Source organism: Garra rufa, chromosome 23 (genome assembly GCF_049309525.1).
Source record: "Garra rufa chromosome 23, GarRuf1.0, whole genome shotgun sequence".
Classification (NCBI taxonomy): Eukaryota; Metazoa; Chordata; class Actinopteri; order Cypriniformes; family Cyprinidae; genus Garra; species Garra rufa.
The window spans coordinates 7,778,218-7,805,756 of record NC_133383.1 but is presented as its reverse complement, the minus strand read 5'-3'; the positions used below and the strand labels follow the sequence as shown (position 1 = coordinate 7,805,756).

Genomic DNA, 27,539 nt, shown 5'->3' with positions numbered 1-27,539 from the left:
ATGGGAGAGACTGCTCTTTTGCTACTTTAAAAAGATGCCCTTCATAGCTCAATTAGTCTGTCCTGATTCCCAAAGAAGCATTTATTTAATAAGGCAGAGATTAAAGAAACTAATTATAAACCTTTCGATTGTAACTGGGAAATGGACCTTCCAGTTGGCCGTATGAACATTGTGTTAATGTAGACACAAAACTCCACCTGATGACTCATTCATTATCTGTTACTGTCCCTCCCCCATCCCGACAAATGCATCACACACACTGTATCTCTAATCTGGATTAGTTAATTGGATGCTCTTGGACAAATGATTAACAATCTACATTTTACACAACGACAAAATACCGGATTATGCAATGCCACATGCACTTACAAACCTCGTGGCACCATGTTTAATTGCATGTATTAATTTGTTTTTAATTAATGGATTTATTTCCTTCTGTGGAATGTGGTTAAAGTCATCATGGAATCAAATCTGACACTTTTTCTTGTCTTATTGTCACTGATTCATTGGTGCACATTGCGGCAAATAAAGTAGTCCTGCCCTTTCTTTTTCTAAATCACCAGTTTCAAATTGTACATGCAGTATGAAAATAAATGACTTTTGAAGACCAATAAATACGAGTAAAAGCAGAAACATTCAGGAAAAAAGTCTATTATTTCATAGTTTTTGAAAATAAATAACCAAACATTCACATAGAGACGTTTTCATTGGTTGGTTTCAGCCCTGTATAAACATGCCTTTTATCTTTGAATGCGCATAAATGTTCTCTATAGTAAATGAATAATTTATCTCCTTGAGTATAGCTGCTTAACAGTGACATGCTCATAGACCACCAACATACTGTAACATTAACAAGCAACACAATGTACAAATATTACATTAAAACTCCATTTCATCATTCATCACAGCATATGAACAGTGCTTATATATAGCATGTGATATCTAAAACGTGTCCAGAACAGTATAAATAATCTTTCCACATTGTATATTTACAGTAACCTTTTATACACAGACATACATTCTGTTGATTTAGATGCACAGCATGCAGTTTCTCCATATAATATGTGCTTGCGGATAAACATAATTATCCATTATTCGAAAGCTAAACATTTTTGCACCAGAAACCACGTAATATAGACGACTGATTGGAAAAATCACATTTAAAAAGACTAATTTGCTGGAGCTGTGACTTAGTGGTAGGCACATGTTTTTTTTTAGCTTTGGTGCTCACATGGACGACACAAGTTTGAATCTGGCTTGCAGCATTTTTCTCCACATAAGTCTGTTTTGATTAAAAATGTTCAAAACACTGATTGTGAATCAGTGACAGGGAATAAAAATGGGCGTATAAATAATTAAAAGTACATTTTATGAACAATTGAGTTTTGTGCTATTATACAGCTGTGCAAGTTTGCATAAATAATGATCTTTTTAAAGTCTTTGCAACATTCACAGTGTATTGTACGTGAACAGTGCTTTGGATGCAGTTTAAGATTTACCCGGGGTTGTTTCTCCTTTTCTTGCTGGGACTCTGAGAAGTCTCCGGTTTGAGATCTTTGTATTGAACCTGATGAGCAGATTTTGCACAAATGTGAATCACGTAAATCAGTGAACATATGTAGCTTTATCTTTGTTACTGATCACTTACCAACTGGACATCTGACGGAACTCTAGACAGAAAATCCAGCAGCTCGTTGTTCTCAATAATATAGGGGTCCCGAAGTTTTTTGGTGAATTTATTGATACCTGTGTGGGACATGCATGTTCATATCCTACTAATAGCCAAAACACCCTTTAAAGAGCAGGTCATATGGTCCTAATATTGTGTTGGAGTCCCCTACAACAGGTTCAAGTGCATCAAAGTTCAGAGAAAGTAATTTTCTCAGAATACAGTAGTCAACATTCGAAGTGGATCAAAACCTTTCATCAAATTTGTCCTAAAACCAAAAAGAATACCCGTTCTTATCTTAGGACCACTTTGATGAACTTTTTTGATCCACTTCAAATGTTGACTACTGTATACATTTATACATTTTGTCAATGATTTTGAAATGGTTCATTCGAGCAGCTTTGAGCATAATGACTGTAAACCCCTCCCTTCCATAAGCCTACTCTGCTCTGATTGGTCAGCTGGCCAAGCCTGTTGGCCACACACACTAACAAGCAGAAGTGTTTGTGGACAGGTCAGATTATGTTCGTATTTCGTGAAATTATGCTAATTATGCCAAGTGACGTATATCGGTAACAGAGAAGATTTGAAAATATGACGACTCGTTAAGGCTATTCTGAGTCGCCTCTTTCTTTTGAGAGACAAAATCGTTATGTATAATGCACTTTTTTGATTAACAACTTTGCAGACTGTTTACATTAAAGGATAGTTACGTTACAAACTGCAAAAAAGAAATTTTCGAAAACCCATATGACCTGCTCTTTAAATTATTTAAAAAAAGTACTCTGCTATCATTAATTTCAGCAAACTAAGAAATAATTGGGAAAGTATTTAATAGACAAAGGATTTCTTACCCCAGACCAGCACAATGTATCGTAGTGGGATAAAGTATATTAGTGTGGCACCGGCACATAGTGCTGTTATGGCTAACCAGCTCAGAAAAGGCACGGACCAGTTAAACGTGCTGAAAGAGAGGAACAGTACAATCATGCATTCATTACATTAATTTAATACTACAAAAAATGAAGCTTTGTAGGTATAAAATAACTTCTCACTTCTTCACTCGTTCCCCAAAGCAGGCCACTTCATCCAGAGCGTTTTGAACTGTTATGATCACATCCTGAACTGCATAGAATTTGTCGAAGAAGCCCTTTTTCTCTGAGTCCTGTTGTTTTAACGCACAAGCACACAGAAAGTTACTCAACAGAATTAATTTTGTCACACATAGTTGTACATTTGGAAATCTTCTAGAAAGTAACATGAGTTGTTTAGTTGCGTTATGAGAAGTGAAAGACGTGGGGGTTGGGGAAGCTTTTGTTTGCTGACTGGTGTCTCTTTTCTTTAGACTAAAAGGTTAGTTGGTGTAGCTTAACACAAAAGCAGCGAGTCTCCGATCCCAACCGCAGCTTCATTAATATGGAAAAGAGGGCCTCCAAACGACACGATTCCTTGGAACCAAACGGAATAATGTTAAACATTAGATTTAAATTCGTCTCAATCAAATGTCAAAAGTTGCATTTGAAATATCGAGAGCTTTCCATATCGTGGTGCACATTTTTTAAAATGTTCTCAGCGCTTTTGAATATGTTTTGAGAGTTAAAATGGACACATAAATACTGAAATCTTGCTCACATAATGCGTAAATAGATTTCCGATAGCAAGTAGCGGTCGGGCTGATTCCATTTTCTAGTACTTGTCCATATGTGACCAGAAAAACAATCATAAGGGTAATTTTTTTTTTAAATTGAGATTTATACAAAAAAGCTGAAATAAATAAGCTTTCCAAATAAGCTTTCCACTGATGTGTGTTTGTTAGGATAAGACTATATTTGGCCGAGATACAACTATTAAAAAATCTGGAATCTGGTGCAAAAAAATCTAAATATTAAGAAAGTCACCTTTAAAGTTGTCCAAATTACATTCTTAGCAATGCATATTACGAATCAAAAATTAAATTTTTGATATAGTTACGGTAGGAAATTCACAAATATCTTTATGGAACATGATCTTTACTTAACATCCTAATGATTTTTGGCATAAAAGAAAAATGTATCATTTTGACCCATACAATGTATTTTTGTCTATTGCTACAAATCTAATAAATATAATATAATTGCTACTTAAGACTTAAGACTTGGTTTTGTGGTCCAGGGTCACATATAATAAAAATTCCCAGTTCTTTCATAACAAGTTACTATAATAAAGATATCTAATAATGTTAATGAATAGAAATACAGTTAATTGTAAGTTAATGAATTACTTTATTAACTTTATTAATTAATAACTTATTATAAGGATTTTATATAATATATATTTAACATTTAAAAAAATAAATTAATTTTTATTCAGCAAGAATGCATTAAATTGAAACTGACAGTAAAAACATTTTTTTTACATTGATAAATGTTTCTGATCAGCAAATCAGCATATTAAAGTGACTTCTGAAGGATCACGTGACACTGAAATATATTCAAATAGTTTAATTTTAGTTTTAATTTGTCATATTTCACAATATTACTGTTTTAAAAAAAAATGTAGCTTTGATGAACATGAAATAAAATAGGGAATAGCCTAACAGAAAATATGAATTTTAATTACAATATTTCATGGAGTATTTTTTGTTTGATCTAATCGATTGTCATTTTTACTTTTTCAATAAAATACTGGCAACTCAAACCATTGTTTTTCCTTGTTTGATAATGGCCAGTCTGACAGTATTTATTCTGCACCCCAGTCCTCACCTGCGTCGGGTCGGATGGAAAATCAGTGGGACGGCCTGCAAGTTGTGTTATTCTTTCTCCGACAACTTACAGAGTTGGGGTTCAACAAATCAATTGTCCCCATAAATTAACCGGAACAATTTCTGAAAGCTTTGGAGAGCGATACCAACCCTTGCCGTATTTTCATGACCAGCCGGCGGTGAGCTAAGTGCAAACATATGTCCAGGCTTAGCCCGGGCCTATGAGGGGTCCTTATGAATGGAAAACAGGTGTCTGGGTCATTTGCGCCAAAATACCCAAGTTAGCTCCGAGGGTCAAAGGTCAGGCCGCTAATGGCTGCCTTGTGGCGCACAAAGGGTTATGGGAACGCCGAGAACGGCTGGAGTTAAACATCTGGGATATGTTGAATATATTTGGCAACGCAAGCCTCAGGTGCAATTAAACTAAAGCACTGACACATATATTAAACTGTGTGTCCGTACGCCAACCTTTCAGCTGTCCCCTAGAGCGCACAAGACCACAAACGATAGTGCTATTCCACATAGAAACGAGACACCTTATAGAGATAGATTTTCTTTGGCCATGTATGGTTACCTTGTCGTCTTTGTCATATTCTTCATCCACATCCTCAAGAAGGTCCTCCATCGTTTGCTACGAAGCAACAACGAGAAGAATTACAAATGCAATCTCTGTGATATCTCAGTTGTTTCTGCTCTCCTGCGTCTCCTAAGATATATACCCTAGTAATCTCACACGTATCTCTTCTAGAGTTTCAGAAGAGATCTCCAACTGTGCTTGGATTTGCCAAGATACCAAAGTCTGCAAAAGTCATCCTGAACTTGGATCACAATAAGTATGTATGGAAGCCCTTTTCTGCCACTGAATAAAAAAATAAAACAGGTAATTGCGACTTTTTATCTCACAATTCTGATTTTTTTTTTCCTGAAATTAGTTTACATCTTCCTGAGTTTACATCTTATAAAGTCAGATTTATGATATAAATTTGCCATTCTGAGAAATAAACTTGCAATTCTGAGAAATGGTCGCAATTCTTTTTTCTCAGAATTATATTTCGCAACTGTGAAAGATTTTGGTGTTTCATGAAGTGTTTTTTTGCAAAAGTTTATATCTCACAATTCTGACTTAACACGTTTTTGTGAATTTGCCATTGCAATTCTGACTTTATTTCTCTCAGTTGAGACAAACTCACAATTGCAAGAAAAAATTCTGAATTGCAAGATTAAAACTTACATTTGCCAGAAAAAGTCAGAAATGTGAATTTATATCTCACAATTCTGACTTTATTTCTCACGATTGAGTTTATATCATTTAATCCTGAGAAAAAATGTCAGAATTGCATTAAAAAAGTCAGAATTCTGAGTTTATATCTCACAATTCTAAATTTATTTCTAGCAATTGAGTTTATATCACTCAATCCTGAGAAAAAAAGTCAGAATTGCATTAAAGAAATGTGTGAAAAAAGTCAGAATTGGGAGATATAAACTCATATTTGCAAGTTAAAAAGTCAGAATTGTGAGTTCATATCTCACAATTCTGACTTTATTTCTCACAATTCAGTTTATATCATTTAATCCTGAGAAAAAAGGTCAGAATTGTGTTAAAAAATTCAGAATTGTGAGATATAAACTCGTAAAAACGAGAAAAAAGTCAGAATTGTGAGTTAATATATCACCATTCTAACTTTATTTCTCGCAGTTGAGTTTATATAATTTAATCCTGAGGGAAAAAAGGCGAAATTGCGTTAAAAAAGTTAGAATTGCGAGATATAAACTCACATTTGCGAGAAAAAAAAGTCAGAATTATAAAATTATATGTTGCCATTCTGAGAAAAACAGAATTGTGAGATTAGTCGCAATAACTTTTTTTATTTTTTAATCAGTGGCGAAATAGGCTTCCATTAGTATGAGATCTTGATATTAACTAAAAAAATTCTCATTAAATTCATCCAAGACTAAATTACCTGAGCTATGCTATCCGCATTAATTTTGTAGCAGGACTCTTTCCAGTCATTCTTAATTACTTTACAATAGTAAAAAATAATAATAATTCAAATTACATTTAAAATAATGTTTATTTGAATTTTATCAATTAAAAACCTTTCATGAGTTTTTAATATTTTATTAATTTTCATGACTTTTTCGGTCCTGTACATGACCATTTTAACAATCATCTCATTTGTATTTTTCATTTCTCATCAGTTTTAAAAGCAACATCTGAGATGAAGTTGCCATCTAAATAAAACTGAGAATTCCATTAAGTCTCTGGAGCGATGAAGGATCAACCTCTCAGCAATAACATTTTCCTCTGGGGAGTTTAGAATGTCATTTAAACACTCACGTTACATCACATACAGACTGATGACAATCTAATGGCAACTGTTCCGCTATTTATTAGCCATTAGGCCACATATGAAGACACATATGCATACGGCTCACGTTTGTGACAGACTGTATATTTGTGTCCATCTCCTTCTGAATGTGAAATGATTCTCTCTGTGTCATGTGTCCATCAACTGAAATCGAGCTCACAAAATAAAAAGTGATACAAAAAAATATTGAAATTAATGCTGGTCAATATGATAATCCCATTTTAATTTGCAAAGTAGTGGAAAATTATTATTTTATTGTTTTGAGATTTATCTGATGCATATCTCTGCTGACTCTCTGACCGGATACTCCCGAATAAAAAATTTAATTAAAATTTTGATGGCTTAATTAGGAAGCGAACACCCTCTCCAAAAACGCCGCTCATTGAAAGTCATCAGCACTCATTCCACGCTATTTTAACAATTAAAATGGAATCAATTTTCAGGGAGTTTTGCGTACACACTTAGTGTGACTGGCAACATTTCACGACGGCATGAAATTAGTTTGACACAATTTAATTGGAAAATGCGATAAGTAAATACAGCAGGTAAGTGGAATGGCACGTTTAAGAGCTCATATATCTGCGCTACTTTTAATTCCAGCTGTGCACACACCTTTAAAAATAAGCATGCACAATATAACCTAACTGTTTATTAGCCAGGAATTGTTGATGGTTAGTTCAAATAATCAAAGATAGTTTGGGCAGGGCGAGACATTGCAATTTCCTGTGACGGCCTACAACAACCAGGTGCTTAAAATGAGCTGGAGATAAATGTCACAAATTTAGCCATCATTAGACTCGAGAGTCAACATCCATAAACGCACTCACCACGCTTCCCTCGCGCGACTCCTTCCCCGAGGCCAGCAGGAAGTAATTCCAGGTCAGCAGTAGCAGCAAAGACAATGGAACCATGTAGATCTCGAAATTCCAAACCACCATCACAAAGATCTGACCAATCACAACAAAAATATACCTTATTAAATGTATCATTTTATCGAGTAATAAATGTTTTGCAACTCAATTTTCATGTTCTAACAATAAGTATAAAGATATCTGCTAATGTTTCTGAATAAATCTGAGAGATAGTTAATTAAAAACAACATTTATTATTGTTTTTACTCATCACAATAAAATATTATAATGTGGTTAGCATACTAATACAGTTTTACAGATTTAGGCATCATTATAATATTCTGATATCACTCCAAGGTTGGTCTCTGTATGATGAAATTAATACTTTTATTCAGTAAGGATGCATTAAAATGATCAAAATGACAAGTAAAGGCATTTATAATGAATAAATGCTGTTCTGAACTTTATGTTCATCAAAAAAATGAGTAAATTCCATTTAGCCATCAAAGGAGATAAATTAAATTTTAAAATACACTACCAGTCAAAAGATTTTTAATGTTTTTTAAAGAAGTCTGTTCTGCTCACCAAGCCTGCACTTATTTGATTCAAAATACAGCACAAGCAGTAATATTGTGAATTATTATTACTATTATTTACTATTTAATATAACTGCTTACTATTTGATTCATTCCTGTGAATTCAAAGCTGATTTTTCAGCAACATTACTCCAGTTTTCAGTGTCTCATAATTCTTCAGAAATCAGTCTAATATGCTGATTTGCTGTTCAAGAAACATTTATTATTTTGATTATTATTAACAATATTTAAAACAGTTGAGTACATTTTTTTCAAGATTCTTTAATGAATAGAAAGATCCAAAGATAAAAAATATAAATAAAAAGCTTTTGCAACATTATACACTATACCATTCAAAAGCTTGGAGTCAATATCATTTTTTTTTTTACTTTTGGGAATGAAATAATTGAAATTAATACTTTGATTTAGCAAGAATGCTTTAAATTGATCAAAAGTGATGATAAAGACATTTATAATGTTACAAAAGATTTATATTTCAGATAAATTATGTTCTTCTGAACTTTATATTCATCAAAGAAACCTGAAAAAATTCTACTCAGCTGTTTTCAACATAATAATCAGCAAATAAGAAACATTATGTATATATTATACAAATGATTTCTGAAGGATCATGTGACCGGAGTAGTAATGCTAAAAATTCAGCTTTGAAATCACAAAAATAAATGACATTTTAAAACATATTCAAATAGAAAACAGTTATTTTAAATAGCACAAATATTAAAAAATTTAACTGCTTTTGCTGTCCTTTGGATCAAATAAATGTAGGTTTGGTGAGCAGAAGAGACTTCTTTAAAAAAAAACATAAAAAAAAAACTTTTGACTGATAGTGTAAATAAAAATATACAAGATTTAAATAATAATAATAATAATGTTTCACAAAAGTGTTAAGCAGCAAAACTGTTTCTTATAGACCTCAAACTTTTGAACTTCAGTGTTTGAACACATCTTATGTAACTGTATATGATATATATATATTAAATGATTTTCACTAAGGCTTTGAATGTGGCTCATCCTTTTAGATATTAGAGCTTGAACAGTTTTATAGTTTGTTACTGTATTGTGAATGAGTTTCACTTTAAGTTTCCAGTCACAGCCGTAAACCAGAGCTGAACTTCACCGTTTACAGAGGGAGGTCAAATCTCGGTCAGTTCATTTTCATGAACAGGTATGGATGAAAATAGCGACGTGAATCTATTGTAAGGGACACTCAGAGTCTACAGCGCCTCCTTCAGGTCCAGGAGTGAAGTGTGTGTATGGAGTGTGTGAACGCGAGAGGGAACCGTGTGAAGGGCTCTTGAGGTGTTCACAGCGATGCAGGCGGGGGCGTGGGGTGAGGTCGGGCGCGAGGTCACAGAGGGACGGCGTCTAAGAGATCACATCTACTTGTTTTAGCTCAAGGGTTCTTCAGCGCTAAACTACGAGCACACTTCACACATCACAGCTCTTCAACACACAAGAGTCACCACACACACTCAATCTATAATATATACAATGTGTGCATTCATCTTTCTATCTATCTTTAATAAGTGAGTTTCTTGGGGTTGTGTGTATCATATCAATACAGTGTGTATATCCAAAAGAGTTTGCCACCTACCAAGAAAGCGCAAAAACTCCTGCGGGGGGACTCCCATTGAAAACAGCTGTTGATGTAGGAGCCCACGTTAATGAGGAAAAGGACGCAGCGCTTCACTCGGTTAAAATTCTGCTGCAGCATCTGAAAATGTGAGAATATGAGAAAGAAATTCAAACAAGAGCTGTTAGCCATAAAACAACACAGCCTTCTCACAAAATAATGATCATTATTTGAGAATACTCCAATACCAAGCATTTGGAAATACTACTTTAATATATATTTTGTATTTATATAACAAAAATATATTTTTAAGACATATATTCAAACCAAAAAGGTATGTTTTAAGTAATTATAAATATTTTATATAATTTACTTGCTTAATAATTATACTGTGTATTAATATATGTGACCCTGGACCACAAAACCAGTCTTAGAATTCTAGAATTTTCTATTATACCAAAAATCGTTCGGATATTAAGTAAAGATCATGTTTCATGAAGATTTTGTAAATTTACTACTGTAAATATATCAAAACTTAGTTGTTGATTAGTAGTAGGCATTGCTAAGAACTTCATTTAGACAACTTTAAAGGCAAATTTCTCAATATTTTGAATTTTTTGCACCCTCAGATTCCAGATTTTCAAATATTTTGATCTTGGCCAAATATTGGTCTAACAAACCATACATCAACGGAAAACCTATTTATGCAAGAACTTCATTTGGACAACTTTAACGGGAGACACTGCAGACAAAAACACTGTTTTTTCATGCACCTATCAAGTTTAAGATTTTGGTGTTTCATGAAGTGTTTTTTCAGACTGGAGGAAAGAAAACACCCAAAAGAGACTGTTAAGTGTTTCTTTTTAGCACTTTATCTATTTGTGTCAATATATGTCAATTACAATCCATATTTTTAAAGGCTGTTTTCTCAAAATGAGTTTTTTTTTCTCCTACACTGAGCCATAAATCTCCACTTCAGTAACACTCACACACACCAAACTTGTCTATATCCTGAAGGTTTTTACAGAGGGATTTGTTCATATATAATTTACTTGATTTTATACAACATTTTATTCCCCCAAAATGGTAAAAAATACATTGTTCTAAGTTTTTTTCTGAATTATGGAGTGACAATATGAGATACCCAAAATCCCCTCCCCTGTAAAAACATTTGAATCTAATATAAAAAATTAAAAAAAGATTTTTGAAACTGACTTCATCCAGTGTTTAGATTTTTGTACTAGAAATGTATGCAAATTAGCGAATATTTCATTAAATAATGTGTCATTTGTATATTTAAACCTAACATTTTAGAAAACTTGTAATACAAAAAAATGTTTGCAATTATCAATATTTAGATTTTTTTGCACCCTCAGATTTTAGATTTTCAAATAGTTGTATCTCAGCCAAATATTGTCCTATCCTAACACACCATACATCAATTAAAATGCATATTTATTCAAGAACTTCATTTGGACAACTTTAAGTCGATTTTCTCAATATTTTTGCACCCTCAGATTTCACGCTTTCAAATTTTTTTTTTTTTTTATCTTGGCCAGATATTGTCCTATCCTAACAACCATACATCAATGGAAATCTTATTTATTCAGATTTGAGATGATGTATGAATCATCTCAAGAGATATAGAGATATATTTCAACCAAAACATTAAAACAATGCATTACTGTTCAAAAGTAGATTTTCTGTGTTTTTGAAAGAAGTTTTTTTATGTTCACCAAGGTTGCATTTATTAATTTGACACAGTGAAAATTCGGCAAAACTGTAATATAGTGAAATATTATTACAATTCAAAATAACAGTTTTATATTTATAATACACTTTAAATTTCAGCATCATTACTCCAGTTTTCAGTGTCACCTGCTTCTTCAGACATAATTCTAATATGTGACCCTGGACCACAAAACCAGTCATAAGGTTAAATTTTACAAAACTGAGATGTATACATCATATGAAAGCTCAATAAATAAGTTTTCTATTGATGTATGGTTTGTTAGGATAGGACAATATTTGGCCGAGATACATCTATTTGAAAATCAGAAATCCGAGGGTGCAAAAAAATCTAAATACTGAGAAAATCACCTTTAAAGTTGTCCAAATTAAGTTCTTAACAATGCATATTACTAATCAAAAATTACATTTTGATATATTTACAGTAGGAATTTTACAAAAAATCTTCATGGAACATGATCTTTACTGAATTTCCTAATGATTTTTGGCATAAAAGAAAAATCAATAATTTTGACCCATACAATGTATTTTTGGCTATTGCTACAAATATACCCCAGCGACTTAAGACTGGTTTTGTGCTCCAGGGTCACATATGCAGATTTTCTGCGCAATAAACAAACAATTATTATTATTTTATTATTATTATGTTGAAAATAGTTTTGATGCTTAATATTTTTTGGGGGAAACCATGCTACATATTTTCCAGGATTCTTTAATGAATAGAACGTTCAAAAGAACAGCATTTATTTGAAATGGAAATCTTTCGTAACACTAAATTACAAATTTGTAACATTATAAATGTTACAATGTAATACTGAACCTTTACTATCACTTTTAATCAATTTAAGTATTAATTAAAAAAAAACGTACTGGCCTCAAACATTTAAATGGTGTACTTTTACACTAGACTGTTACTTAATTATGTTTTTTTTTCCATCAAAGGCCGAACTAAAGATACGCATGATTAACACAAACCACCCTGAAAGGTGCACGAACCTCAAGGCATATCAAAAAACAAGGCGAATGTAATCATCTCCATAAGTGACGGTGTGACTGACAGCTGGGGTTAGATATACGGGCCGAATCCGCGGTTGAACTCTTCACTGAGACGGGCATAAAGGACTGAAGAATCGGTCTGTTCTGCTCAATGCGCAGCTTTGTGACAGCGTCTGATTCAGCCCAGCCCCTCCAATTCAGCGCTTTTGTCACGCAGGCACATTGAGAGAGAGGACAATGAGCAGGCACAGCCGCAGAGCCGCAGCCGGGCCCTCTGGGGTGGCCCCTCTCCTCTCATGAGGGCCGGCTTGACATTTCTATTCAACACCTAGAGCGGCAGGGCAAGGGGGAAAACGCAGCGATTCAGCGCTTGCGCCCCCTGTCCCAAACACGTCGGCCTATTGTGTGGCGGGCATGGGACCGCCGGCCCTCGTCGGGGTGGTTTTGATTTGATTGCGGCCGTTGGATTCAAGGAACAGTTCAGCAAAAAAAATATATTATGTTTTTAATTTACTCGCCTCTAATGGGGTTTCACACCCATGCTATTTTAAGTATGGAAGACACATGTAGAGAGTCTCTAACAACGTAAAAAAAAAACATTATAAAAGGCCAAGTGGTCCATAGGACTTTTGTGATATATATATTCAAAATCTTCTGAAGTAGGGTTATTTATTTTTTACTAAAACTAAAACAATAATAAAAAAAACATTTATTTTCATTACTTAATAATAATAAAATGAGTAATTAAAATGAAATAAAATGTTAATGTATGAACATCTTAAATTGATTTAATTTCAGCTATTTGCCAAAGAAACATTTATAACTATAACATTAATAATAATAATACAATTGACAAAAACTATTAAAAATTATTAAAACTAGCTGAAATTAAAATGAAAATTTAAAAATAAAACATTTTCAGTACTTAAAATAAATGATAGCTGAAGAAGAATAACTAAATTAATAAATTAAATTAAATGCTAAAAATCTTATTAGACTTAAGCTAGTTGCCAAAGAAACATTTATAGCTGAAATTACAACTGAAAGAAAAATGAATAAAAAATAGAAATATAAAAATACTGCTACTACTACGAATAAAAATGACAAAAACTATTCTAAAAATATTAAAACTAACTGAAATTAAAATGAAAATTAAACATTTTAAAATAAAACATTTTCAATACTTAAAATTAATAATTAAAATTAAATAATTGTTAAAACTCTTAAACTTATTTCATTTCAGATAGTTGCCAAAGAAACATTTATAACTGAAACTACAACTAAAAGAAAAGTATATAAAAAATCTATATAGAAATATACAGAAAAATAATAAAAATGACAAAAAAATATTAAGTTATTAAAACTAACTGAAATTAAAATGAAAATTGAAAATATAAAAATAAAACATTTTTAATATTTAAAATAAATGACAACTGAAGATGAATAACTAAATGAATAATTAAAATTAAATAAAATATAAAAAATCTTAAACTTATTTTATTTCAGCTAGCTGCCTAAGAAACATTTATATCAAACTATAACTGAAATAAAAATCATTAAAAACTATATAGAAATATATATAAAAATAATAATAAAATGACAAAATTATAAAAAATGATTAAAACTGAAATTAAAATGAAAATTGAAAATATATATAAAAAACATTTTCAATATTTAAAATAAATGATAACTGAAGATAAATAACTAAATGAATAATTAAAATTAAATAAATGCTAAAAATCTTAAACTTATTTCATCTAGTTGCAAAAAAAATATTTATAACTGAAACTACAACTGTAAGAAATAATAATAAAAATAGAAATATTAAAAATAATAATAAAATGACAAACTATTAAAAAATAGTTCAAATGAAAATTGAAAATATAAAAAAAAAAAATTAAAGCTGAAGGTGAATAACTAAAAGTAAATTAAAATAAAATGTTACAAATCTTAAACTTTTTATTTAAAATGTTCTATTTAAATAAATAGAAAAAAACTAATTTCAGCTAGTTGCTAAAGAAACATTTCTAACTGAAGCTACAACTGAAAGAAAAAAAAATAGAAATATAAAAATACTACTACTAATAATGATAAAAATGACAAAAACTATAAAAAAAATATTAAAACTGCCTGAAATTACAATGTAAATTAAAAATGTAAAAATAAAGCATTTTCAGTACTTAAAATAAATGATAACTGAAGATCAATAACTAAATGAATAATTAAAATGGAATAAATGTTAATCAGCTAGTTGCCAAAGAAACATTTATAACTGAAACTACAACTGAAAGAAAAAAAATTCTAAAAAGAGAAGAATCATAAACATTTTCAATACTTAAAATAAATGATAACTGAAGATGAATAACTAAATGAATAATTAAAATCTAAAAATGTTAAAAATCTAAAACTTATTTCATTTCACCTATAGTTGCCAAAGAAACATTTATTACTGAAACTACAATGGAAAGAAAAATTTATAAATATTAAAAATTTATAAATGTAATAATAAAAATGACAAAAACTATTAAAAAAAATATTAAAATTAACTGAAATTAAAATGAAAATTGAAAATATAAAAATAAAACATTTAAGTACCTAAAATAAATGATAACTGAAGATGAATAACTAAATGAATCATTAAAAATCGAAATAATTAATAATTTAATCAAATGTTAAAAATCTTAAACTTATTTTATTTTAGCTAGTTGCTAAAGAAACATTCATAACTGAAAAAAATAAAACTATATAGATCATTTAAAACATTAAAAATAAAAAATAAATTAAATGAAATTAAATGTAATTTAATGTAATAAAAATATAAAAAGAAAACATGTTCAATACTTGAAATAAATAATAAATGAAGATAAATAACTAAAATTAAATAAAATATTAAAACCTTAAACTTAAAACCGAAAAAAAAAAAGTATAAATAAATAAACTATATATAAACACATTAAAAATAATAAATTCTAAAAACACAACAAAATGATTAATGCTTTTGTATCCAAAGTAAAATAAAAAAGATTTTTAATTTTGATGACCATTTTCAATCTAGATTCAAACTTTAGAAATCTTTGAATGTATGTGAAATATTTTTTGGGTGCTTTAGTGTTTTTTTTTTTTTAATCCTTTTTGGAGATTTTTGCCCACTTTGAAGTGCCACTGTATAGAAACAGCTGTGTAATGATTCTTCAAAAAAACCTTTTGTTTCACAGTGTAAAATAGCAGCATGTGGTTTGTGGAACGACATAAAGGGGAGTAAATAATGACAGAGGTGTCATTATCTGTGAACCATCCCTTTCAAAGAATAGTTCCACTGTTGTTATTTTACCTGTTTAGAGACTTTGGCCTCCTCTTCGATGTACTTCTGCTCCGGTGGAACGAACGTCCGCAAACTGGCTTTCACCTTGAAGCGAAACGAAGCACTATGATTTGTTTTAATTAGCGCTGGAGTTCTCTATGCATCAATAATTATTGCAAATTCGACAGTGGAGAAAACACACACACACACACACACACAGCGGAAACAAAAGACACAACATCCAGCGCTCCGGGCGCAGCGCACACTTACGGCGTTGAAGATGACGTCTGCTTCGAGAAAGATGACCCCCTTTGTTGGCCCTGTCAGCTCCTTGTTTTTTAAGACGTAGGCCTTCTGTTCGCTGTTGCGGATCTGTGTGAAGAAGACGTGACAGCCTGCTGTCTGGCAAAGCCCCAGCGGACCCCCCTCCACGGCTGACCCCTGATCTCCCAGCGGCAGCATCAAACAGCCAGCCGCACATTCCCTCCCAGTCCCTCCCTCCTTCCAGCACTTCCAACTCTGACAAGTACCTGCTCATTACCAGCATCCCTCTGTCACCGAGACATTACCCAGGCACCGGGAGGCCCAGCTGTGTGCGCTTTTAAAGACGCGCCGCCATCAATCTCGGTCGGCAAGTCTATTTGTTTCAAACGCGCCTTTAAAAACACACGTGGATCTAAGAATGTGGAGAAACTGAATGGGGCGAGCTTACGTTTAATAACGGGATGGCCACTTTACCCAGGAAATCGGCGCTGCGATCTCTGTCCTCGTCGTACACCGTGATCTCCAGCACAGAGTGAATGTCTTTCACGTTGCTGCAGGGTGAAAAAAGAGAAATATGTAGTATTCAGAATCATTTGTAATTTTGACTATAATACTGTATGAAGTCAATGTCAAAAAGAATATTATGGGCTGTATTTCCGTGGGGAATTATGTAGGGCGGTACTTCAGGATTTGATTTGATGATAAATGATGCCATAAATCATTCAGCTTTTTAGGGATCAAGGTGTGCTATTACAAATTTTGCTGAATAATCTTTATTAATATTGACCGCAATATGGCTTAGTATATTTGCAACCGTTTATCTGACAATTCTGACTTTTTTCTTGCAATTGCAAGTTTATATCTCACAGTTCTGACTTTTTTATCTTCTTAGTTTTTTCTAGTTTATATCCCACAATTGTTTTCTTCCACAGAATTCTGAGTTCACATCTCTCCGTTTTAAACTTTCTTGAAATTCTGACTTTTTTCCTCTAAATTCTGAGCTTGCATCTTGCAATTGACTTTTCTATAAATTTAATGTACATTTCACAATTTTGACTTTTTTCTGTGAATTCTTAGTACATCTCAAAAATTTTTACATTTTTCCTTTGAATTTTGAGTTTACATTTCGCAATTTTGAACTTTTTTTCCCCTCTGAATTCTGAGCTTGCATCTTGCAATTTTGACTTTTTTTCTATAAATAATTTTTGCAATTTTGACATTTTTCTTTTGAATTCTGAGTTTACATCTTGCAATTTTGACTTTTTTTCTTCTAAATTCTGAGCTTGCATTATGCAAATTTGACTTTTATATAAATTCTCAGTTTACATCTTGCAATTTTGACATTTTTCCTTTGAATTTTGAGTTTACATTTCGCAATTTTGAACTTTTTTTCCCCCTCTGAATTCTGAGCTTGCATCTTGCAATTTTGACACCTTTTTGCTCTGAATTCTGAGAGTACATCTCAAAATGTTGACATTTGTTTTCCTCAGAATTTTGACATCTCACAATTTTGACATTTTTCCTTTGAATTCTGAGTTTACATCTTGCAATTTTGACTTTTTCTTCTGAATTCTAAGCTTGCATCTTGCAATTTTGACTTTTTCTATGAATTCTGAGAGTACATCTTGGCATTTTGACTTTTTTTCTATAAATTCTCAGTTTACATCTTGCAATTTTTAATGGTTTTTTTTCTCACATCTCACAATTTCAAAATTTTCCCTCTGAATTCTGAGCTTGCATCTTGCAATTGACTTTTCTATAAATTTAATTTACATTTCACAATTTTGACTTTTTTTCTGTGAATTCTGAGTACATCTCAAAAATTTTGACATTTTTCCTTTGAATTTTGAGTTTACATTTTGCAATTTTGAACTTTTTTTCCCCCTCTGGATTCTGAGCTTGCATCTTGCAATTTTGACTTTTTTTCTATAAATAATTTTTGCAATTTTGACATTTTTCTTTTGAATTCTGAGTTTACATCTCGCAATTTTGACTTTTTTTCTTCTAAATTCTGAGCTTGCATTATGCAAATTTGACTTTTCTATAAATTCTCAGTTTACATCTTGCAATTTTGACATTTTTCCTTTGAATTCTGAGTTTACATCTTGCAATTTTGACACCTTTTTGCTCTGAATTCTGAGAGTACATCTCAAAATGTTGACATTTGTTTTCCTCAGAATTTTGACATCTCACAATTTTGACATTTTTCCTTTGAATTCTGAGTTTACATCTTGCAATTTTGACTTTTTCTATGAATTCTAAGCTTGCATCTTGCAATTTTGACTTTTTTCTATAAATTCTGAGAGTACATCTTGGCATTTTGATTTTTTTTTCTATAAATTCTCAGTTTACATCTAGCAATTTTTAATGGTTTTTTTTTCTCACATCTTCAAAATTTTTTCCTCTGAATTCTGAGCTTGCATCTTGCAATTTTGACTTTTTTCTATAAACAATCAGTTTGATGCACATAATCAGCAAGATGCAAGCTCAGAATTCAAAGGAAAAAAATTTGAAGTTGTGAGATGTCAGAATTCGGAGAAAAAAATGAGAATGTATTTTTATTTTTTATTTATTAGGTCAAAATTGCAAGATGTAAGATAAAAAGTGAAAAGCAAATTTTTTCTTGCATCTTGCAATTTCGACTTGTTTTATTTTTTATTTATTGATTTATTTTTTTATTTGACTTAATTTTTTTTTTTTTACATTTTTTCTCAGAATTCTGACATTTTGTGATTTTAGACTTTTTTTCTCTAAATTCTGAGCTTGCATCTTGCAATGTTTACTTTTTCTATGAATTCTCAGTTTACATCTTGCAATTTTGACATTTCTTTTCTCAGAATTCTGACATCTCGCAATTTAGATTTTTTTTCTCAGAATTATAACATTTTACCTTTTTACCATTATACCTTTTCTTTCTCAGAATTCTGACATGACATCTTGCAATTTTTAGGGGGATTTTTTTCGCTCTGAATTCTGAGCTTGCATCTTGGAATTTTGACTTTTTCTATGAATTTTAAGTTTATATCTCAGAATTTTGACATTTCATTCTTCAGAATTCTGAAATGTCGCAATTTAGACTTTTTTTCTCTAAATTCTGAGTTTGCATCTTGGAATTTTGATTTTTTTCTATGAATTCTGAGTTTACATCTCAGAACTTTGACATTTCTTTCCTTGGAATTCTGAAATGTTGCAATTTTGACTTTTTTTTATGAATTCTGAGTTTACATCTCTCAATTTTGACTTTTTTCCCCCTCAGAATTCTGACATCTTGTAATTTTGTCTTTTTTTCCTAACAAGTTTACTCTCTCAATTTGGACTTTTCCTCTTAATTCTGAGCTTGCATCTAGCAATTTTGACATTTTTTCCTCTGAATTTTTGTCTTTTGAATTCTTAAGCTTAGATCTTGCAATTTCAACTTTTCTATATATATATAAATTCTGAGTTTACATCTCACAATTTTGACTTTTTCTCAGAATTTGGTGTTAACATCTTGCAATTCTTGTTTGTTTCCTCCATGTAATAAAAAAAGATAATTGTTAGTTTATATCTAACAATTCCGTTAGAATTGTTCTGTTAGATGTTTTTTTTCTCAAAACACCTTGCAATGCTGACTTTTTTCAAAATTTCTTAAAATTGTGAGCTATAAACTTATATGTGACACATTTCTGAGAGAAATTATGAAGGATGTTATCTGACCAGGTCTGATACTTTGAATCGTGTGGCTTCTATTTTAAGTAAAAAGTTGTGCTATAACTGTTTAAAGTGGTTGCTATACTTTTTACAATAAAATAGCGCAAAAAAACCTTAGACTTGCATTGAATAATCAATCATATCTCAGTACACAGATTTTTTTTATCAACGTTGCAGTGATTTCTCAGTTAAGCTTCACTGTATCAGTATTTATTTGTGTGTGTTTTATATCATTTCCTACACTTCAATTAATTTATGCTACTAGACAAAAGTCAAACAAACCATTTAAGAAATAATGTAATATAATATATTGCGTATTGTGTCATGAGGTAATTGGTCATAGTCTTGCTCATTTACTAAAACAAAGTCATATCTAGGGGCCAAAATATCATAAAGAATTGGTGCTAGGATTGCCTGCGCTATTCATATTTCCTTTAGAAAATTTACATTTTTTCCTGTACAATCAAGTAAATGGGATACATTTTCTTTTCATGTTTTCTATTATATAATATATTACACAGTCGAGCCAAATTGCAGCTGATAGTTGGTTTTGTAAATGCAATCCACTGGAGTCCAGGTGACAGAACAACTTCATCAGCTGTGAATATTTTAATTTGTCCTCTGTTGGGAGCGGCAGTAGATGTGCATAATGAACTCACAAGGTGAAGACTTTATTCCACTCGGGGTTCAGCGTCTTGTAGACCGTGTGTGTCTGCAGACGGTCGTTACACAACTCCGCAATGCAGAACGGGTCGCTCTTTCCTGAAACATAATGTTTAAAATTCCCAAGTGACATATGAAAATGATATGAATGAAATGACAACCATGAAATTAAATACTGAAAAGTTTCTAGTAAGTCATTTTTGGTATTGCTGCAAATTCCTGTCTCATAGCTCAAGGTTTGAGTCCAGAAATTTGAGGTTAGTAAGAATGCATAAATTGATCAAAAGTGGCAGTAAAGACATTTATAATGTTTTATCTGAAATAGATTTCCATTGCTGTTCTTTTGAACTTTTAACAGTTTCTACAAAAATCATCAGCACAAATGTTTTCAACTTTAAAAATAATAATACAGTAAATGTTCCTTAAGCATCCAATCAACATATTAGATTGATTTCTGAAGGATCATGTGACAATAATGAAATTGGAATAATGAAATCCAATCAGTAATATTTATATGATCACCAGAATCCTCTCTGACATCTGTGCTGAAACAATGTAATTCTACACATATCCCACCACCTGCATGTTGTTTTATGAAACATTTGTCTAATTTTGGAAAGCTCTGAGCTAAAATAAATAACAATGTGAAGAAAAAGGCACACAGAATTGGTGTGGGCGAATGCTGGAGGGAAGAAAGTGTAGAGGAGCTAAAAATCAGATTGGAAGACAAGTCTTTTTAAACCACAGACTGAGAGAAAGGCACAGAAAAAATGTGTGTGTGTGTGTGTGTGTGTGTGTGTGTGTGTGTGTGTGTGTGTGCAAAAGCTTTTTAAAAGCCTTTGTCTGTCCACCATGGTGTGGTATTAGAAGAAGCATGAAATCAGAACCCATGAGGTGGGCCGCTTCTGAGAGAACAGCAAACCGCAAAAACTGGATCAACGTATGAGTGAGAAAAAAAGAAATTAAGAACCTTTTCTCTTTCAGATGGTCAGCTTTCTATCATAAACCTCCTAAAGAGAAACCACACTAAAACTTTCAGGATGTCTTATGGACCATTCCAGTTCAGAACTGTGAGTTATAAAGTCAGAACTGCGAGATACAAAGTCTGAATTGCAGGATATAAACTTTTTTTGTCAGAATTTTGAGATATAAAATCAGAATTGCAGGATATACATTAGCAATTCTGATTTTTTCCCCCGATTTTTGAGATATAAAATCACAAATGCAAGTTATTTAGTCAGAATTGCAGAATATAAACTTGATATTCTGTTTTTTTATGTCAGAATCGTGAGATATAAAATCGCAGTTGCGAGTTATAAAGTGCAATTCTGAGGGGAAAAAAGACTGATATTTTCTCAGAATTCCGAGTTTATATCTCACAATTGTGGCAATCAAAATTGTTAGAAAAAAAGTCTGAATGAGAGATTTTTATTATTATTATTATTATTTAGTGGCGGAAACTACCTTTCATAGTTTTCTATTGTAATATATTTAAAAATGTTATTTATTCAAGAAATACTTCTAAATCTTTTTTTTCTCAGAATTCTCAGTCGCGAGTTATAAAGTCAGAATTGTGAGACATAAACTTGCGATTTTGAGAAATAAAGTCAGATTTGCAAGTTTATATTGTTTCTCAGAATTGCATGACATAAACTCGCAATTGCAAGTTATAAAGTCAGATATAAAGACAGATTTTCGTAATTCTGAAAAATAAACTTGCAATTCTGATAAATAAAGTTGCAATAAAGTCAGAATTATGAGAAAATATTTTCTCAGAATAGCAATTTTATATCACAATTCTGACTTTACTGTCACAAATGGACTTTAAAACTCAAAATTGTGAGTTTATATCACATTTCTAAGAAAAAAAGTCAGAATAGCAAGTTACAAATGCACAATTGGCAGTTACAAAGTCAGAATTGGCAAAGTCAGAATTGTGTGATAAACTCACAAAACTCACTTTTTTTTCTCAGAATTGCGTGATATAAACTCGCAATTGCAAGTTATAAAGTTAGAAATTGTGATAAAAATCTTAAAAAAAAAATGTATCCTCTGGTTTCACAGACAAGGCCTAGTCCTCGACTAAAATGTAAGTCTGAGCTGTTTCAACTGAAAGAAACTTGCACTGACTGATCTTAAAATATATCAGTGCCTTTGTTTTGTCTCAAGATGCACACCAGTAATGTCTTTTTCTAATGCACATTGTTAAAAAAACCTAAATGTCCTAATTGAACTATGGCCTAATCCTGGTTTAGGCTAAGCCCTGTCTGTGAAACTGGGCCTATATCTCACAATTTTGACTTAACTCCTGCATTTGGAGTTTATAACTCTCGGTTGTGAGTTTATGTCTCACAGTTCTGAGAAGAAGAAAAAATAGCGAGTTACAAACTTACAATTGTGAGTTATAAAGCCAAAATTGTGAGACAAAGTCGTAATTATGAGAAATTAAGTCAGAACTATGAGATATAAACTTACAATTTTCTCAGAATCATGTGATATAAACTTGAATTTGTAAGTCTTTATAACTTGCAATTGTGAGTTTATATCACAATCCTGAGAAAAAATTGCGTGGAAAAAAAAGTTAGAATAGCTGACTATATTCTGTTATAAAGTCAAAATTGCGAGATTCTGAGAAATGAAGTCAGAACTACGACAATTTTTTTCCCCCATTCAAACTGGACTTTATAACTCACAATAGTGAGTTTATATCACAATTCTGAGGAAAAAAAAGTTGGAATAACCTTTTTTTGTTTTTTATTTAGTGGTAGAAACTGGCTTCCATACAAAAAGTCATATCTAGTTATTTACATATTTTAAAGCATAGCGTAACTAGAATAAATATATGTATTTGTTCACTACAGAAACGAGATAACATTTCCATGACTTTATCAGGCCATAGTTTTAAAATCACCTAATAATTTCTCATTTTTCAAGACAGTATGAATCCTGGTTATTGTTCCCCTGTGCACAAATGCATACAGGAAGTGACATATGATTTTTACCTGTGACGTCAGCAGCCATCAGCCCCTCGGCCCGCAGGATCTTCACCTGCACGATTCCAACATCCTTCAGGTTAAAGACTGACCTTAGTGGACTCTGAAAAAGAACAAAATCACACATTCAAAGCTCACAATCTGCCGAGCAGCAATGCGTCCATATGTTTCTGACAGCTCTATTTTGGCCCTAACTTTCTCTAATCCCCTGTCAAGAGTCCGCGAGCAGTTTTGTGTCCACGTCCAAGCCACTCGGCCGTGGACATTGAGACAAAAACATTGAGCCGCCACGCCAGATTATCTGGTGGCTCTCACGAATACATCTTCATTATGCAGCTATTATGAAAGAAGGTCAGTCTGCATTGGTGGCGAGTTTCTGTAAGCGGTTCACTGACCGGCCCTCCGGGGGACAGTGGCAGAACAAAGACAAACCGTGAATAGGGAAGACAGACAGCTCAGAGAGGAGCGAGATGTCTCTCTCTGTCTTTGTTTTGTGTGAGTTACTCCACCGTCGTCCAGTTGTGAACAAGTAGTGTTAATCCAGTAGTGCACTGGAGTGTGATCATCTCACTCCCCCTTTTGGTCATTGAAGTGTATTGCAGAATTGAGTACTACCAATTTCTGCTGTATTTTGCACATTTATTTGATTAAAAATACAGTAATATTATAGCAATTTAAAATACCTGTTTTTGAATTTAAATTCTAATTTATTCCTGTGATGCAAAGCTGAATTTTCAGCATCATTACTCCAGTCTTCAGTGTCACATGATCCTTCAGAAATCATTCTAATTTGCTGATTTGTGCTTAAGAAACATTTATTATTAATACCAATGTTGAATACAGTTGAATACATATTTCTTTTCAGAATTATTTGTTGAATAAAAAGTTTAAAAGAACAGCATTTATTTGAAATAGAAATCTTTTGTAACATTATAAGTCTTTACTGTCATTTTTGATCAATTTATTGTGTCCTTTTTTTCAGTTGCGCAAATTTGAATTGCGAGGTTATATCTCAAAACTGTGACTTTTTCTCACAAAAACACAATTCTGACTTAACTCGTAATGTTGCATGTTATAAGTCAGAATTGCGAGATATAAACTTTTAATTGACATATTTTTCCTTCCTCAAAATTAGACTTTATAACTTGCAATTGCGAGTTTATATCTCACAATTCTGAGAAAAATGTCAAAATTGTGAGACAAAAATTCAGAATTGTGAGATATAAAATTTCCAATCTGACAACAAATATTTTCCCCCTCCAAACTGGACTTTATAACTTGCAATTGTGAGTTTATATTTCACAATTCTGAGAAAAATGTCAAAATTGTGAGACAAAAATTTAAAATTGTGATATATAAAATTTCCAATCTGACAACAAATATTTTTTCCTTCTAAACTGGACTTTATAACTTGCAATTGCGAGTTTATATTTCACAATTCTGAGAAAAATGTCAAAATTGTCAGAATTTTTTTTTATAAATTGTGAGATATAAAATTTCCAATCTGACAACAAATATTTTCCCCCTCAAAACTGGACTTTATAACTTGCAACTGCGAGTTTATATTTCACAATTCTGAGAAAAATGTCAAAATTGCAAGACAAAAATTCAGAATTGTGAGATATAAACTTTCAATTCTGACAACATATATTTTTCCCCCCTCAAAATTTGACTTTATAATTCGCAATTGCGAGTTTATATCTCACAATTCTGAGAAAAATGTCATAATTCAAGACAAAAAATCAGAATTGTGACATAGAAACTTTCAATTCTAAAAACAAATCTTCTTTCCCCCTCAAAATTGGACTTTATAATTCGCAATTGCGAGTTTATATTTCACAATTCTGAGAAAAATCTGAATTGCAAGAAATAAACTTTCAATTCTGACTTCACATCTCTTTTACTTACACCAAAAATGTATTTTATTACTCGCAATTGCAAGTTTATATTTCACAAATTTTGACAAAAATTCAGAATTGCGAGATATAAACTTTCAATTCTGACAACGTATATTTTTTCCCATCCAAAATTGAACTTTATAACTTGCGATTGCAAGTTTATATCTCACAATTCTAAGAAAAATGTTGTAATTGCGAGACAAAAATTCAGTTGCGAGAAATAAACGTTCAATTCTGACAGAATATCCTTTTTCCCCTCAAAATTGGACTTTATTACTCGCAATTGCGAGTAACATTATAATTCTGAGAAAAATGTCAAAATTGCTAAATTTAGAATTGAGAGATATAAACTTGTAATTGTGAAAAAAGGTCACAATTGTGACTTTATCAGCAATTTATTTGAAATAGAAATCATTTGTAAAATTATGAAAGTCTTTTACTGTCACAATTGATCGATTTAATGTGTCCTTGCCAAATAAAAACATTAATTTCTTCAAAAAAAAAAAAAAATTATTTACCCCAAACTTTTTAATAGTACTGCAGATTTTTACATTTTATAAAGTAAGTGGTGTTTTATATTTTAATAGCTAATAAAATCTTAATATCATGATTTAAAGATGAACTATTATCATTCTGAAGCGTCACACAGATTGCGTTGTCGTGATATTTCTCAGCATTGGACAGAATTGGCCAATCACTACTGAACTTGTATTTAATCATTTTAAAGAGATTGTTGGGGCCGATTTTTATTTCTATGTGTCAAATATCAATACTGAGATTTCAGTGCAGTTCCATGGAGGATTTAGTTGTCTAGCGCCCTTTAGAGGAAGAGAAGTCAGTAGCAAAACTTGCCATATACAGTGTGAAAGACCCTACTGTATGTAGTTTGGCTGTGTGTGGGTAATGCTGACATTAATTACTCACCCATTTTTGGGTGAACTATCCCTTTAATCATATCACTTACATATCTCTTAATGATCTGCTGGCGTTTGTGTGGGTCGTCCAGTAGGTTGACAGACAGGTCAGAGATGGAGACCGCGACTGTGGCGGTCAGAGTCACTAGTAGTACTAGTGTCCCTTTATCCTCCTCCAGTTCAAGTTGCAGCTTATGTGTCTTCTCTCTGCTCAGTTTCGACAGGTCCAGCTGACACCTAAAATATGTTAAACACATGTACTTACTGTAAATCAAGCATCAATGGCATATTTATGGGTTTGATTCCAGGTAGCAGACATGCTGATAATGTGAATATAAAATGATATGTAGGAAAGTACGCACTGGCCGATGAAGTCGTCTCTTCTTCCAATGTCTTTATCCCAAACGGAGATCTCCAGAATGCCTTCCTCCTCATCATACAGATGCAAGTCGAACTGCTCCCTCCACTGAGGGTTGAGGGTCTTGGGAATTGTCTGTACAGAAAAGAACAATAAATGAGAGAGGAATATTCTTAGAAATAGTTTCTGCAGACAGTATTCTTATTCTCACTGCTGAAACGTATACTGAAATGTACATCATATGACATATGACTCATGATATTAAGAAAATGCTAAGATACATTAATAAATAAATGAAAATTTATAAATAAATTTAGTAAAAAAAAATTTATTCATTAAATAAATTTAAAACACATAATAATTATTTAAATATTTTTCATTTAGTTTGACAAAATGTTTAATTAAAAGATAAACACATTACTATTATTATTATTATTATATAATTTTAATATTCTATATATAAATTATATATATATATATATATAATTATCATTATTATTATTCATTTGTTTAAAATGACAAAATGTTCAATTAAAATCATATATGCATATTTTTATTATATATCATAATATATTTTAAAATATAAATATATATTATAATTAATTCATTAAATATATATATATATATATATATATATATATATATATATATATATATATATTATAATCAAACTATTTCATTGTATTATTTATTAAGCACATATAAAACAAATAACTCTTTAAATTGATTTTTAATTTATTGTTTATGATGACATTGACAAATGTTTTTTAAATATAATAAATACATTATTATTATTTATTTATTTTAATAGTTTTATATTTGTTTATTTATTTATTTTTATTTTCATTTATTTGTTTATAAATACAAAAATGTTGAAATAAAACAAATATAAAACATCATTTATTTTTTATTTAT

General features: G+C 31.4%; 1 protein-coding gene across 1 annotated transcript in view; it reads right to left on the bottom strand.

Annotated features, from left to right (window-relative positions):
- Positions 1 to 657: 657 nt before the first annotated feature.
- The window catches only part of mctp1b (multiple C2 domains, transmembrane 1b), a 51,727-nt gene continuing 24,845 nt past the window's right edge, over positions 658 to 27,539 (bottom strand). Inside the window, exons 7-20 of the mRNA XM_073829168.1 lie at positions 26,629 to 26,759; positions 26,317 to 26,503; positions 23,464 to 23,557; positions 20,458 to 20,560; positions 16,557 to 16,659; positions 16,115 to 16,216; positions 15,875 to 15,949; positions 9,820 to 9,939; positions 7,606 to 7,725; positions 4,984 to 5,040; positions 2,725 to 2,834; positions 2,524 to 2,633; positions 1,649 to 1,746; positions 658 to 1,567 (exon numbers count right to left, since the gene is read on the bottom strand). Coding sequence (XP_073685269.1) covers positions 1,496 to 1,567; positions 1,649 to 1,746; positions 2,524 to 2,633; positions 2,725 to 2,834; positions 4,984 to 5,040; positions 7,606 to 7,725; positions 9,820 to 9,939; positions 15,875 to 15,949; positions 16,115 to 16,216; positions 16,557 to 16,659; positions 20,458 to 20,560; positions 23,464 to 23,557; positions 26,317 to 26,503; positions 26,629 to 26,759 — 1,482 coding nt within the window. The 3' untranslated portion in view covers positions 658 to 1,495. The remainder of the gene's footprint in view (positions 1,568 to 1,648; positions 1,747 to 2,523; positions 2,634 to 2,724; positions 2,835 to 4,983; positions 5,041 to 7,605; positions 7,726 to 9,819; positions 9,940 to 15,874; positions 15,950 to 16,114; positions 16,217 to 16,556; positions 16,660 to 20,457; positions 20,561 to 23,463; positions 23,558 to 26,316; positions 26,504 to 26,628; positions 26,760 to 27,539) is intronic.